Source organism: Tiliqua scincoides, chromosome 5 (genome assembly GCF_035046505.1).
Source record: "Tiliqua scincoides isolate rTilSci1 chromosome 5, rTilSci1.hap2, whole genome shotgun sequence".
Classification (NCBI taxonomy): Eukaryota; Metazoa; Chordata; class Lepidosauria; order Squamata; family Scincidae; genus Tiliqua; species Tiliqua scincoides.
The window spans coordinates 63,562,550-63,577,401 of record NC_089825.1 but is presented as its reverse complement, the minus strand read 5'-3'; the positions used below and the strand labels follow the sequence as shown (position 1 = coordinate 63,577,401).

General features: G+C 41.5%; 1 protein-coding gene across 1 annotated transcript in view; it reads right to left on the bottom strand.

The window, feature by feature from the left end:
• CNTNAP2 (contactin associated protein 2) overlaps nt 1-14,852 on the bottom strand; it is a 1,320,279-nt gene that overhangs the window by 449,918 nt on the left and 855,509 nt on the right. Inside the window, exon 10 of the mRNA XM_066629190.1 lies at nt 11,701-11,839. Within this exon, the coding sequence (XP_066485287.1) occupies nt 11,701-11,839 (139 nt within the window). The remainder of the gene's footprint in view (nt 1-11,700; nt 11,840-14,852) is intronic.

The window sequence follows — 14,852 nt, the reverse complement described above, 5'->3', positions numbered from 1 at the left end:
TGTGAACAGCACATGCATTTGTAAACATGTATATTTATCCCTTTTCCACTTTACATTTTTGGTGTATATTTACACACATGTGCAGCTCTCTATATATATATAGCCAATACACTGTAGATACAAATTCAATTGAAAGTATATAAACCACATGGCAAAGCTAATTGAGCCCCCACTGATCTAGCTGAATTCAACTGTTTGATGAGCATGAAGATGTGGATCTGAATCGGGAGTCACCAGTTGTCATGTTATGTACAACTGTTTGCACTTTCCTGTAAGAAAAGTTGGATTGGAGCCTAGTTACTGAGGCGCCCGCATATGGGTTTAGGAATATATGATCTTCAAGACAGTGGTTCCAGAATAAACTCAACATATTGGATAATAAAAACTGATGAGCAAAACAGTAGACCAGGGGTGGCCAAACCATGGCTTGCAAGTCACATGAGGCTCTTTGACACATAATGTGCAGCTTGCGGAAATATGTTGGTTTAGCTCCTTAACGCATCACAATATACAGGTCCAGCCTATTTATACACGGATTTTTTATACACTGGTTTGACTTAACACGAATGGCCCCTGCAAATGAGAAAGAATGTGCTGATCCCTGGAGAAGGGGAAAAATGCATCCCTTTAAAATCAGTTTTAAACACTGAACAGCCCTTTAACAGTCTCCTTAATGAGAGAGAGGGGGGGGGGCAGCATGCTAATAATCCATCAATCCTTCTCTCTCCTGAGGACCCCAGCATGTGAAAGAAAGGTGATCATTTTGCATTGGTGAAGGGAGGGGCTAAGTGAAGTGCTGATGGATTGTCTTCTTAATGACTCTTATCTTAGAGTCAAAAGGTCAGCAAGGCTGTTTTTAAATCACTGGAGCAAAGAAACTTTGTTTTTTAAATTGATTTGCTATAGTGTGTTTTTTTTAATCCACATGAGTGCTTGGAATGGAACCCATGCGAATAATTAGTCTCAACCTGTAAAAGGTAAATAAACAATTTTCAATAATTCTTTACTAGGTATAAACTTAGAGTTCACAAGATTAAAATGTAAGTTTACTGTTCATGGTGAGTAAATGTATTTGATAATTTAAATGCTTCTTAAATATTGTGGCTCTTAAAAACCAGTAGTTTATTATATGTGGCTCTTAGTTAAACAAGTTTGGCCACCCCTGTACTAGACCATAAAACAAATTGTTTGCAAGTCATTTAATATTTCTAAGTTATACTTGTGTGTTTAAAACTGAAATTCCTTGAGAAAGTTTACAAAGAATTTATTTAGAATTTACTTTAAAAATTTATCAAATAGGCTAGATTCTTACATATAAACATAAGCTATATCTGCATAAGCTATATGGCAAAAACAAAAAGTTATACTGCAAGGAAGTTTAGATGTATTTTCTATTTGTATATGCTTGCTATTTTTAATTTCTTCTATTTACATCTTACTGTAGAAAGAGTACACTCAACACTAGTTTCCTATTTAAGAAACCATGTTTTCAATACAAAGCTACTGTTCTAACCTATTTAGAACATTATATTGAAAAACCCTATGAAGAGTTGTTCGTTTTAAGCTCCAGGACTATATCAGCTAATTCATTTAAGCTGCCCTTCAAGGAAGACATAAAGGATTAAACCTGAAACATCTGACATTCATTTCCCTGAAGGATTTTGCTCTATTATTTCCCAGAAGAAACCTGTTTAAGGCTTAATACAATTTCTTACCTAAGAATTACCTTCATTTTTTATTCCAGATAGCTATCTGCATGCACACAGCTTCCCAAGAACAATTCTCTCTTTATTGTGTGTTTCTAAAACAAGTGCCTAGATCGGAAGTAGTGAGAACATTCTCCAAACCCATTACAGCAGTTGTGCAAGCTAGTGGGTTACTCACATCCATCCACTTAAAACCCAGTCCCCAAAGTTCTGTCCCACTTTCACAACAATCCATCACACTTTACTATGACCAAGAAACGGAACCTAGAACAGGTCTATATGATAGGAACTAGCTTGAGTCTAAATGACTGGGGCACAAAAAGTAGAGGAAAGCTTAAGCTTTGCTGCAATGGCCATGAATGAAGTTTTTTCTCCCATACGTATGAGTGTTTTCCCAACAGGAGCGAAAGACAAAGTAAAGCATTGCAGTTGGGGATACTGTTGTGCCAATGGCAAAATGGTCTAGCCTTTGTTGACAGGAAATTCACATGGCCTAATCCTATTGGGGCCAGCCAACAATACACATTCTTCTATTGGGGACTGACATAAGGCAGCTGTAAAAGGCGCTCCAGCAGCACATTAAGTAGCACACTGCAGGAGCACTAGTAGGTAGGTCCGAGCTTTCCTGCATGTTTGGGGGATCCAAGATGACTTGCAGTCAGGTAAGATGAGCTGGAACAGGTTGGGAGGAGGGCAGAAGGGGTGGTAACAGGGATGGGGGAAGGATGGAGCAGATCTGGGAAGTGGCGGTTCAGTGACAACACAGCAGTTGGTGAATTCTAGCCCCCTTCTCAAACCCAATCCCATGGCATGGGTCTATGCAGCAAATTTGATAGTGCAGGTCCAACAAACCCATCTGCACTGCAGAAGCTTCCCCCCCCCCCCCGGGTAAGGAAATGAATGTTTTCTTACCAAGAAGAGACCAACACAACTGACCTTCCCCCCTCCCCGTAGGATGTAGCAATAGACATTTTGGTACCACTGCGTCCCATGGGGGGAAGCATGGGATTGGGCTGACAGTTTTGTGTTGTGCTCAGAACAAACATAAAACAACTGTATCCCCTCAAGGGTCTTCACAAAATCAATGAGTAGTATGCTCATTGCTTCACTTGCTAGGAGTAGTAAGAAACAGCCCAATATCTACCGAAGAGATATTTAACAATGATCTTTCCAGAGGTCAAAAGTGATCAATGATTTCATCAGTGATTTGGATGTAAGTGTATACAGAGCACTTATCAAATACATGAATGAGAGTAAACTAGGTGTGCTTTCAAAGACAGAAGACATTGTTAACAAAATACACAATGTAATGTGAGGCTTTACATCTAGAAAGAAACTCAGATAAAAGTAACATTGTTGTAGGTTTGTTCAAAGAAACAGCTCTGAGCCAATTATAGGAAATCAAACTATTGTTCACAAATGATAAATAACTTCCTTCTCTTGAATCATTCTATGTTCTCTTTAAAACATCAAGATAAGAACAGATACTACACATGATCTTAGCAGATAGGGCAAGATGCAATGTTCTTGTTAAGATATATCCTCAAACAATTTACATTTATCATCCTTAGTTACTTAAAAAAATAAATCTTCTGTGCCTCCTTTCCTGGCAGATTCAAGGCAGCTAACAACATAGGGCACAATCCTAATCCACTTTCCAGCATCAACATCAGGGCAATGCATCTCCGAAATAAGGGAACAAACATTCCTTTGTCTTGAGGAGGCCTCCGTGAGTGCCACACAACTGCAGGATGCAGCACATGTCCCATTAGCACAGCAATGCCAGTGCTGGAAAGTGGGTTAGGATTTGGGCCATATAGTATTAAAATACAAAACTTAACAGTGACAACAAACAGCAACGATAATACCACTCTCATATCAACTTGCAACACAAAAAGCCAGTAAACAGAAAATAAAAATAATTTCTATCATTAGAGCATAGCAGCAGCATTAGGAGACAGTTTTAGGGTCAAAATGTCCCCGTGCTGCTCTATGTAGATAATAATAATAATAATAAACTTTATTTATATCCCGCCCTTCTTGCTAAAAGGGACCCAGGGCGGCTGGGTCCCTTTTAGGACCCAGATATGGTTCTGCTTTCTCAAACCAGTATTGGCTTATGGCGCCTGGTTCAATCTAGTCTGACATATTTTGAGCAGAACAAGCTCTCTTTCAACTGTGAAAAGTCCAAAATCTTGGTATTCGGCAGATCATGGAAACCTTGGCTTTGGACTTTCAATGGCAAAGCAATCAGGCAGGTCAAGGAACTCAAGTATTTGGGTATTCTGTATCATTACAGACTCTCTTGAAGTTTGCACCAGCAGGCAAAGATCCAGGCTGCAAAACTGCCTACGCAGGCCATTGTATGTTTTTTCTATGCATGGAGCAATTCTTATATCCCTTCAGCCCTGCAAATCTAATGCTAAAGGCCCAAATTTTGTACGGAATACCTATTTGAATGTCCGCAGTTGGTGCCAGCATTGACAGGATCCAGTCATGGTTTTTATATAAAATATTTGCTCTACCATGCTGCTTCCCATACACAATACTATGTCTGGAAGCGGGCCAACACAAATTACCATGGCCTGGATCAGTTTCTGCAAATTCGGGCTAAGGGTTTGTTATGCGTCTGAGCAAGATATTCTGCTCAGAAACCTATTAACTGACCTAACATTCTCCCTGGGTCTGTTATTATTCCTAAATAAGGTTCAGCCCATAGGTTTCTCAGCAGATCTGCTAGAAGCCCTCTCGCCAGAGTTGGCATTTAAAACTCTGAAAACCTGGTCTGAGGATAGAGAGCCGCAAGAGCTGTTTGCAGCCGCAACCATGACCTGTTCTCCCCTCTGGTTTCCACTTTTTCCAATCCCAGATAAACAGCCCACCTACTTAAACTTCCTATTCAACTCACAGGAACGGAGAGCCTTCTCCCTGACGCATTGTTATGCCATCTAATTTTACATCAGGGAGATACAATGGCCTGAGTGTGCAAGCAAGGGTGTGAAGTTGCAACTCTTTGGACATTGAATCTCTTTCATGTATGGTTTTAAGTTGCAAATTGTTTGACGATCTGCGTTCGCAGTTGCTCAGGCCATTTTTGCCTTCCATACGTGAGTCAGGGGACTTTGTGCTACAACAGTTGCTATTAGGAAATGATGAGGCATGTACACACCAGGTTGCACAGTTTCTTTACTCAATTTTGAGGAGGCGTGGTATAAGTAAGTAAGGGCAGTGTATTGGTTGGGTACATGGGCTGCTTTAGGTGTGGTTTAAATATACTGTCCTACGTTATGTTTTATTTTATGCCAATAGGGGTTCCTGAATCTGAATCAGGGTCAAAACAACTCTTAGGAATGGAGAGCTTAATTTTTGTTTACTAAATAGCCATTGGGGTAAGGGGGTCCTTGATCTGAATGCAACAACATGAGCTTCCTGAGGAAGATTTTAGTTTTGCTTAATAGTTTGATTTTTGAAGAAGGAACACAGTTCAAACATAAAAGAAAATCACGATTATCTATAGCAGGGATCTCCAAACCCCAACCCGAGAGCCACATCTGGCCCTCTGGAGGATTTTATTTGGCCCATGTGGTTCCCTAGCCTCTCAGAGCTAAAAATAACTCAAAAGATGTGCTTCAGGTCTCCCAATATGGGTATATACCACATTCAGCCACTAGAGTTGCTGAGTGTAATGCAAAGCAATGGAATAAAATCATTACATTGCATTACAGTCAACACCTCCAGTGGTTGAATTGGGTATATTCCAGGTGTCCCACCATTAGTATATACCACAGTCAGCCACTAGAGGTGCAGAATGTAATGAAATATAATGGAATAATTTCATTCCATTCCATTCAGCGCCTCTAGTGGATGAATGTGATAACTAGAGCTGTTAGGCAAGGCTGTATCCTAGCCCCTTTTCTATTTAATCTCTTCTTAGCCGATCTCCGGTCCTATTTGTCAGCAGCTATTTGTCTCCTACACAAATTACCTGTTCCTATTCTATTATATGCGGACGACGCTGTCCTTCTCTCAATCACCAGTGCGGGTCTTCGATGTCTTTTAGCTTTATTTCAATCTTATTGTTCACACAATAATCTAGCCATTAACGAGGATAAAACCAAAATTTTGGTCTTTTCCAAATCATGGAGGCCACTTCAATGGGCAATTAACAACCGCCCCATTGAACAAGTAAAAACCTTTAAATATCTTGGAATTTTTTTACACTACCAGCTCAAATGGTCTTTTCATAGGAATTTCGTGACTACCTCTTCCTCCCACCTAATTGCCGCGATCTCCAAATTCCACTATTCATCAGGCAATCAGTACATTCCAGCTGCTCTTTTAATTTTTAATGCCAAATTGGTCAGTCGTTTGCTTTATGAGGTCCCATCTTGGATTCAGGCCTTGTCCAATAAAATTGACCAGCTGGCAGCCTCTTTCTTTAGGCGGATCCTTGGGGTCCCCAATTATATTAAGCTGGCCACTCTGGCTTTTTGAGCTCGGTATTCATCCTCCCTCCATTCTGGCCTGGAAATCTACTTTTAAATTTTGGTACGTCTTTTTTTAAGATTGATCCTGATTCTTTTCTTGTTTATTTACTTAAACACCCTTTTCAATCTTCCTGGTCTGCGTTTTGTATTTCTAAATTAGCCTCTCTTGGCATTTCTTTAGACTCTCTTTTTAATTACAACTTTGATCAGGCTTTATCCCACATTCTTGAGAGACTCCAGGAGTCTGAACACCGGTGGATATTTTCTAACATGAACCGGATCTGTTCCCCCATTTATTATGGAATCTCTCCCGCCTTAACTAATGGCCATTCCTATTTTCAACGTCTTGTGAACCCCCTTGAGAGGAGGGCTTTTATGTTAGCTCGGCTTAACATATTTCCCTCCGCGATGTTGAATGGCCGTTACTCTCGGGTTCCCTTTGATCAAAGGCGCTGTAACTGGTGTGGTATTGAGCCTGATTCTGTTATCCATTTTCTTTGTATTTGCCCAACATTCAACAAACTCCGCTGCTCCATTTTGGGCCCTGTTATCTCTAATTATTCTGGCCCCCCTCATCTCGCAGCGTTTCTTCTTCACGACTTCTCGCATGATATTACATCTCTCGTTGCTGAATTCCGCACAAAGGTCCTTATTGCTAATAGTTCCAAGTAGCCCTGATTGGCACATGTGGGCGTAATCTCTCTGTGGTTATATATAATTAACTGATGGTTTGTGTTGGTGCAGTTTATTTATCTATTTAACTAATTATGTATGTTGTGTGTATGTTGTAGCTCTTTTTTTCTTTTTGCTATGCCATTAAATGTTGCTGAAATTGAATTGGATGAATGTAATATATGCTTTTTCAATCCTTTTTCAAAATCCAATCCCCATATTTCCTGTGCAAGTCAGTTTTGCCCTATAGGAAAAATAACCTGACCAGGCATTTTTTTTCTTGTGGATACGACGTTGCAGAGAAGCACAGTTTGAACTTAGAAATGGGTATTCAGTACCATTATTCCTTGGGTATTCTGTACCCAAAACACCTTGGGTGCCCCAATGTGTGGTGGAAAGGTGGGATAAAATTTCATTAAATAAATTAAATAAGTAATTCAACCAGGGCTGCAAACTCCAAGAGTTTTACAGCGCAATCCTATCTTGTGCTAGAACAGGCAGGCCAGGAGGCCTGTGCTGTAACCAGAGCAAGATAGGGCTCCAAAGTGGCTCAGTTGAAGGAAAGAGCATAAGTCCGGGGAGAGCATAAGCGGCTTGTAGCCGCTCCGCGCTGCTTGGAATGGGGGTTGGGATCCGGCATAACTGCTGAGTCCCAGTCCCACCTCCCACTTCCTGCCTGCCTGCCCCTGGGACTGCCCTTTGCCCACCCTCCCCCTGCCCTGGAACGTGTGAATGTAATAAGTCTTGATACAAGACATAAAAGGGAAGGTAACTGTGACAAAGAGTGAGATCAATTAAATGCCAGAACGAAGAGGTGAATTTTTTTTAATCAAGTGTATTTAAAAATACCAACAGATAGTTGCCAATGGGAATGGGGGCAACTGGGAAATGGAAGATGAAATTCTTGCATTAAGGAGAATGGACAGAAACAAAGAGAATGTGAAAGTATGTGAAGGCAGAGAACAGCAGATAAATGTGAAGGAGCAATCAAGTCAGACAATGAAGACATCTGAAAGTCAACAGAAGGAATTTAAATAAAATGCTGGAAGAAAACTTTTTTGTCTAGTAAGTTAATAAAAAAGAAAGATTTAAATAGCAAAAAGAGAATTACATGGTCATAGAGATTGGCAGAAAAGAATGCATCAGTGGTTGGTTCCCAAATGTGGTTTGTGAGCCGATTTTTAGTGAGTTGCGAAATCATTGTAGACAGGTGACTGCTGTTACACCACAAATCTTTGGGGGCACTCCTGGCCACTGCAAGGCATTCTGGAGCACTACCCGGTCAAAGTGGCTGATGAAGTGCATTGCTGGCTAAAACACTGGGAAGCACTGGATTAGATAAGCTGAGTAATTCATTTCATACATGCATGCAAATGTACACACACACACGTGGACACACATCTATGTATATAACCTTGCCATGCTTGACCAGAGCAAAGGTTCATCTGCTCCACCAAGGCTCATCTAGTCCAGATGATAATTGACAACAGTGAGATTCCTCCAGGAAGCTCACAAGTAAGTCATCCCTTGTTTGCTCCCAAACTCTAGTTGCTCAGAAAATATTGCATCTGAACACTCTTAGCTATCATTGTGAATTGTGGCTAGAAGATCAATCTATTTTACATGTGTTTGCTTAGTTCTTTCTCTATGTCATTTCAGGTAGTGTTCCTCACAAGGTGCAACACAGCTAAATGGCTGCAAGCATCATTACGTTTTCTTCACTTCTAGTCAATCTTCTAAGCTAGGGGTGTCAAACATGAGGCCCATGGGTTTGATCAGACCAGAAGAGGTTCCTTATCTGGCCCACATGATGACTGGGTTCTCAGATCATTATCTGCTCTCAGCTGATGAGCTGTGAAGTTGTAAAAGGAATCCTGAAAGAAGTTGGGGGCTTTTATCAGCTCTTATCTCTTTCTATTGTTCTCTAATGCTGTAGAGAAGCCAGGCAATGTATGTAGATCACTGGTAGAAGTGATGCATGTGTGTTATGCAGATAGAAGTGTGCTTCTGTTTGCCCCATCTCCACAGCTCAGCTGTGAACCGACTCACCTCCATGGCTGCATAACCACTGGGTACTGGGATTCTAGGCATCTGACAGATGAGCATTCCAGTGGGTGTGAGCCTGTGGCCAGGTGGCTCTTGGTCACACCCAGGGATGGGAACTTGACTTGTAAAGACTTGACTTGAGTCACTAAAACAAGCCTTTTTCGTGACTTGTGTTAACACAAGTCATAGACTTAAGTGACTCAGACCTGACTCATGATTCAGTGCCAGTGACTCAGAAAAGAAACATGACTTGAATTGACTCAAGTCTGAAATTGCTTTTGTTGGTACATGTGACTCTCTTTTTTTGTGTGTGTGTGTGCATGCTTGCTTACTATTTTTTTGCCATGCCTGAGATGTGCCACAACTCTTGTAATTACCTGGACTCCAGTCAAAAATTATTCTACAGTGGCTCCGAATGAGTCATGACAGTGTATTATGACTCACAAGTCAACCTGAGTCAGAGGGTTGGAGACTCACAACTTGACTTGTGACTCAGCGCAATGGCTACAGCACATCCCTGGCCTCACCTAGACAACCCTTGGCGATGCTCCTCAAGTTCAAAGCTGAGGTGAGACCAGGGACTGCAATCCATTCGCTCTCTTTTACTGGATTTATTTTCTGGCTAGCAAGCAGACAGCTTCGGAAGTGCACTTTTAGCAGAGTTCTGCTAATCAAACGCTTGACTCCTGTCCTTTGCAGTGCACAATATCTACTAAAGAGCCATATTCTCCCAGAAGAACATGGCCTCCCTTATTGCTTTAAATATGCCTGCTGCACATGGTTAACAGAGCAACTACAGGGCATATCGATAATCTCCTTGTGATAAAGAGAAAATCAGCGCTTCCAAACACGCACACATCACTGGTAAACAGTTATAGACAAAGTTCTGGCTCTGCAATGCTTCATTTTCCATTTGCATCCCTGCTATTTCACATGTCTTTAAAACATGCTGCCAGGTTTTCATTAAAATCGACATATGTTAAACATAATCTATAATGACATATTGGATGAGAGGTTTCAAAATCCCTTTTAGCGTCTCGCCAGTGCCATCCCAATGATAAAAATCCATACGCACTCTGCCACCAGAAAGCCAGGCACAGTCAACCAGCCTCCCCAGGCTTCTGGGAGAAATTAGTTGTGAATAATAATTTCTGTGCAATGTGCTGTGTGACAATCGTAATGTACAACTGTACCATCTGGACTACGACAACAAACTCGGTTTGTCAATGATAAGATGTACAGGGATGTGAACTGTCATTTGCTGGACAGCATATTGATCACGCTGGCAACAATGCAGCTTCCAAGATTAGTATATTTATAGATATTGCAGAGCCTGAGATGAAAACAGGGCAGGATTTCTTGCTGCAAAATTCAAAAGGCTATTCTTCTTTCCACAACACACATGCCATTTCATGACTTCCTTCTGACATGATATTATGCCTAACATGCTGGGATTAGCAAGAACAAACATTTGGGTTCTGGTGTGTGTGTGTGTTCAGCTATGTATTTGCAAGATGGCAATCTACACCAATTCCACTGCACTCTGCATATAAGTCAACTGAGGCAGAGCTGTGCAAACCCCTGTTGAGAAATGCTATTCTGATCAGACCTCTTTTTGCTTGCCTTTCAATTCCTCAGATGTTTTGCCTAAGTAGGAACTTAAGCAGCCCAACCCGAGCTACATTCTCCACTGAGAGAAGGCACAATACAGCAGTGAAGCCAGCAGGATCCAGGTGGACATTCCTGGATTCTGCCAGAAGTTAAGTGTTCAGTCACTGCTGGCCACCGCACTGAGGCTGCCAGTGCAATCTCTGGTAGCTGCAAGCACGGGCTGACAACTAGGCCACCATCCATCTGCTGCCTCGAGGAAAGGTGGCAGTGAGGGCAGGTGATGGGAGGCAGTATATGGACGGAGGACGGGTGGAACAAGGGAGGAGAGGGTGGATTCACTGGCACAAGCATGCTGCTGAATACTGTCCCTCTCCCTTTCCTCTGCTTTTCCAGGTTTCAGTATGCACCAGCAAGGATTTCCATAGGGACAGTGGAACAAAAGTTTACGTACTGAAGACACTTCTCCAACTGTTCCACCACTATAGGATGCACCGCGCACCTCCTTGGCATGGCTGCATCAGCACGGGGAAGATTTAGTTTGGATATAAAACTTGCTTTAAAAGAAAACCAACAATATCTCTCTAGCCCACAGCATTTCTACAACACAGTACTATGTTTTATACTCCCTTTTCCCCAAGGAGTGAGAAGTTCATAGTAGCTTTCATGAGATAGGTTTTTCTTTCTTAGACTTTCTAATAATGTGTTTATTAAAAGTGTATGGATTAAGCAGAGATTATGAAGGTAAGGACAAAAATTCTGCTGTGGTAGTCTCAAAGGAATATCAGGCTCTACAAATATCTTTGCACAAAAAAGGGAAAGTGGGCAGCTCACATTCCAGACACTTGGATAAAACAATATCCACTGTCTGCCACTGAAGTCCAGGTCATATCAGTTCCTCAAAGGAGATTCTGGGCACTACAGAACACCATGGGTCCTGATTCTTTTCTGTTACATGCTCATCTTATGAAATGTGTTCACTTGCTGGATCTATTAGCACCCTCAATCTGCAAACGTAATCCTTCAGGCAATGTGCAACTCCATCCTGAATGACACTTCCACAGTCTCAAGAAATACACATCTACAGCAGCTCCATCTTCTCTGAACTGAGTTTCCGTTTATTGGTTCATTACCGCTTTACATTTCCAGGAATTATTGATTATAATTAACTTCTTACTCACCTATCAATAATGGCACACATGTCAATGCTGACATTGGCAAAGCTCCCAGGCTTTCCTTGCTCTACGGCATGCAAATCCACCAGTTGATCATCCACATGAATAAGCTGCATGCAGCCTTGGAACGAGAGCTGGAGAAAACCTGTTTAAAAGAGATAAAAAGGGGGATATGGTTATATTCAACGGGAGATTCAAGCAAAACATTTTATTCATACCTCATACAGATGCATTTTCCTTCTTTTAGCAAAACACAAAGAACAAATCAATAGAAAAATAGAAATAAAATGTTTTCTAGGAGCAGAGAAGATTGTAACCTGCTGACACAGGCTTTGCAGTACTATTCACAATACGGCTTTTGACTCAGGTTGGAAACACACTAGATCAGGGGTGCTCAATAGGTGGATCGCGATCTACCGGTAGATCGCGAGGCAAAATGAGTAGATCGCGGAGCCCTGTCTCTCCAAACTGTTAATATGTCAGTTTTGTCTAGTGACTAGACGAAACCGACATATTTAGCTAAACTGACACTGAAACTGACACTTTAGCTGCTCTTCAGGCATGCAGCAACAAAACTGATGAAACTGACTAGACTCCAGCAGGGGCTCCATACATTAAAGGGGTGTCTGTCAGACGCTTCCTTCCCCCCTGGTAGATCTCCGGGCCTTGTTGGGTTTCAAAGTAGCTCTCGAGCCAAAAAAGTGTGAGCACCCCTGCACTAGATATTCAGTAGAATTCTCTGCTAAAAATTATTTCTGCTAATTGCAATTTATCATGTAAACATCCTCACTGCTGTAGCTACAGGAAGATGGGAAGGCCCACTAAAGATAAAACCTTTCTTTGTATAATGGAATAACATGTCATGGTTATATGAAATACAGTAAAGCAGAAAGTACTGCAGTAGAACGGCATGTTCATGACCTCATCTTTTAATAGTCTTTGTCAACTAATCAATAGTTTGCAAATAACTAAAACATTTTGGTTCCATGCACTCCAGGAGAAAAAAAACAAACAACTACTGATAACCTTGCTTGAAATCAAGAGACCTGCTGTTATCGATTTGGACCAGAGGCAGTATACTGCTTGACCAGTTACTTCAACAGGTGGGGACCCAGAAGTGTGTTGTGACACAACTGTTGCTGCCATTTTGTTTTGAGGCATAAATCTTCACAGTCTGAAGAAAAGCCAGGGCCACGTATCCCAAATTAGCCAAAAATATTTGCCTTGGGGAGGGGGGTGCCAACCGGCCTTCAAGAGATACTCTTACAATGCTGTGCTGCGCTGGCACAGCAGGGCCACAAGGCATATGCTGTATCCAATGTCGCTCAGGAGGCAGCTGAAGGCCTCCTTAGGGTAAGGGGATACATTTCCCCTTACCCCAAGTAAAGTCGCAGCCGTCCCCAAGGAGCTACTTGGATCCACATAAGCTATTTAGCAGGTGCAAATTCAGGAAGCCTGGTGTAACAACAGGTGCGCCAGGAGGCGGAGTTAGGATATGGCAGGGGTCTGCTTCATTTTGTCCTCCCCTCACCCAGAAATGCCCCCTCCCCACCTCCCTCCTCATGTTCTTGGGCCACTTGGCACAGCCTTACTTGTGCTGCCTAGTTGATTGTTGAGACTCCGCATTGGCAGGGCAGTGTAGGCTGCTCTGCTGGTGCTTTTTACTCCAGAGGTGTTCATGCTTTACAGCAAGTTCACGACACCTTCAGCTAGTACAGGAAGAAATTAGGATTGCACCATTAGTCTCATACTCATCTGCTTGCTCTCCAAGCAATGGCACTCTCATTCCTCTTCTCACTTTCTCCTTCTCTCCTAACTTTCAATGTTGTGTATATGCTGTTGTCATGCCACTCACTATCCCTCCTCTCCTTCCAATTAGTTTGGAAGGAAAGAAAGAGCAGAAAACCACAGCATCAGTGCACATTGACTGGCCACTGCTGGTCAAGAAAAAAAAAAAAAGTGGAGCTGTGGCATGTGGAGTTCTGGTGCTCACTTGCCCACTGTTCTCATGCACATGATGAGTCCCATGTTGCAGGTCAGTGTTTGAGATGAGTTTCAGCTCTCGACAATCTGCCAAGCATCAATTTACATCATGTGGAGATGGGGCTCCAGTCTTCTTCCAGGTACATTCTACAAAAGAGACACTAGTACAGCTTGTATTCATATCAATAGGGTGTCTGAAGGAGAACGTCCTGATGGACAACACTCTATTGATAACAGTCTCTCTTGATACTAGCATGTGAGCCTGTGGATTCAACATGAACTACATCTGTAGTCTTGCTTCAGCAAGATCAATTGTTGTCTTCCTCATCTCTGTCCCTTTCAGATGAACCTTTTTATGCACTCTAGAATATGTATATTCTTTTAGTACACAAATATGCACTATTTGGGCACAGATATTCCAAATGGCAGGCTCTTGTGAAAGAAATCTAAGCCTTTTCTCCTCAAATAGGTACTTACAACTACAAATAAAGGTGTATTAAATGAAACCCTCAAGGATATATAATGTTCTTACTTTTCCTATCATTTTTGTTATAGCACAATGCCATATATGCTAACTTCTAAAAAGTATTCTGGGGGTGATGAAAGAGTTGCATACAAATAATACAATAATGCTTCACAAATAGATCAACAATGGGAACAACTTCCATTTGAAATATTCCATTATGTTTAGAGCACTCAGTGCTTTTTATAGTGGCTTCTATCAAGAGACCAAAAGCACTTGGGAATTTTTAATTTACGCCTCAAAACCAACACTTTTGCTATTGAACATGGTAGTGTTTGATAATTTTAATGGCTACATAATATGAACACTTCTACTACTTGCTATTTAATTTGTAAAATGTTTTCTAATCTTGATTGAACTTGCTTTCTCAGTGGCTGTGAGGCAAGTGATTGTTATTCCCATTCTAGAGACAAGAAACAGAGGTTGTAAGCAATGTGTTCAAGGGCACAACATGAGTTCATCAAAGAAGTGGAATGTGAAAGAAGCTCTGTCAGTTTGAAGTTCAACAACTCTATTCAAACAGCAGCCAATTTTACTTGGCTTCCAGTGTCTCTAACAAATGTTAATCAAAATACATTTAATAAAACAGGGCTGATATACATACTTACCTGACATTTCATACACATACTAGTCTCACTGAATTTAATGGAAC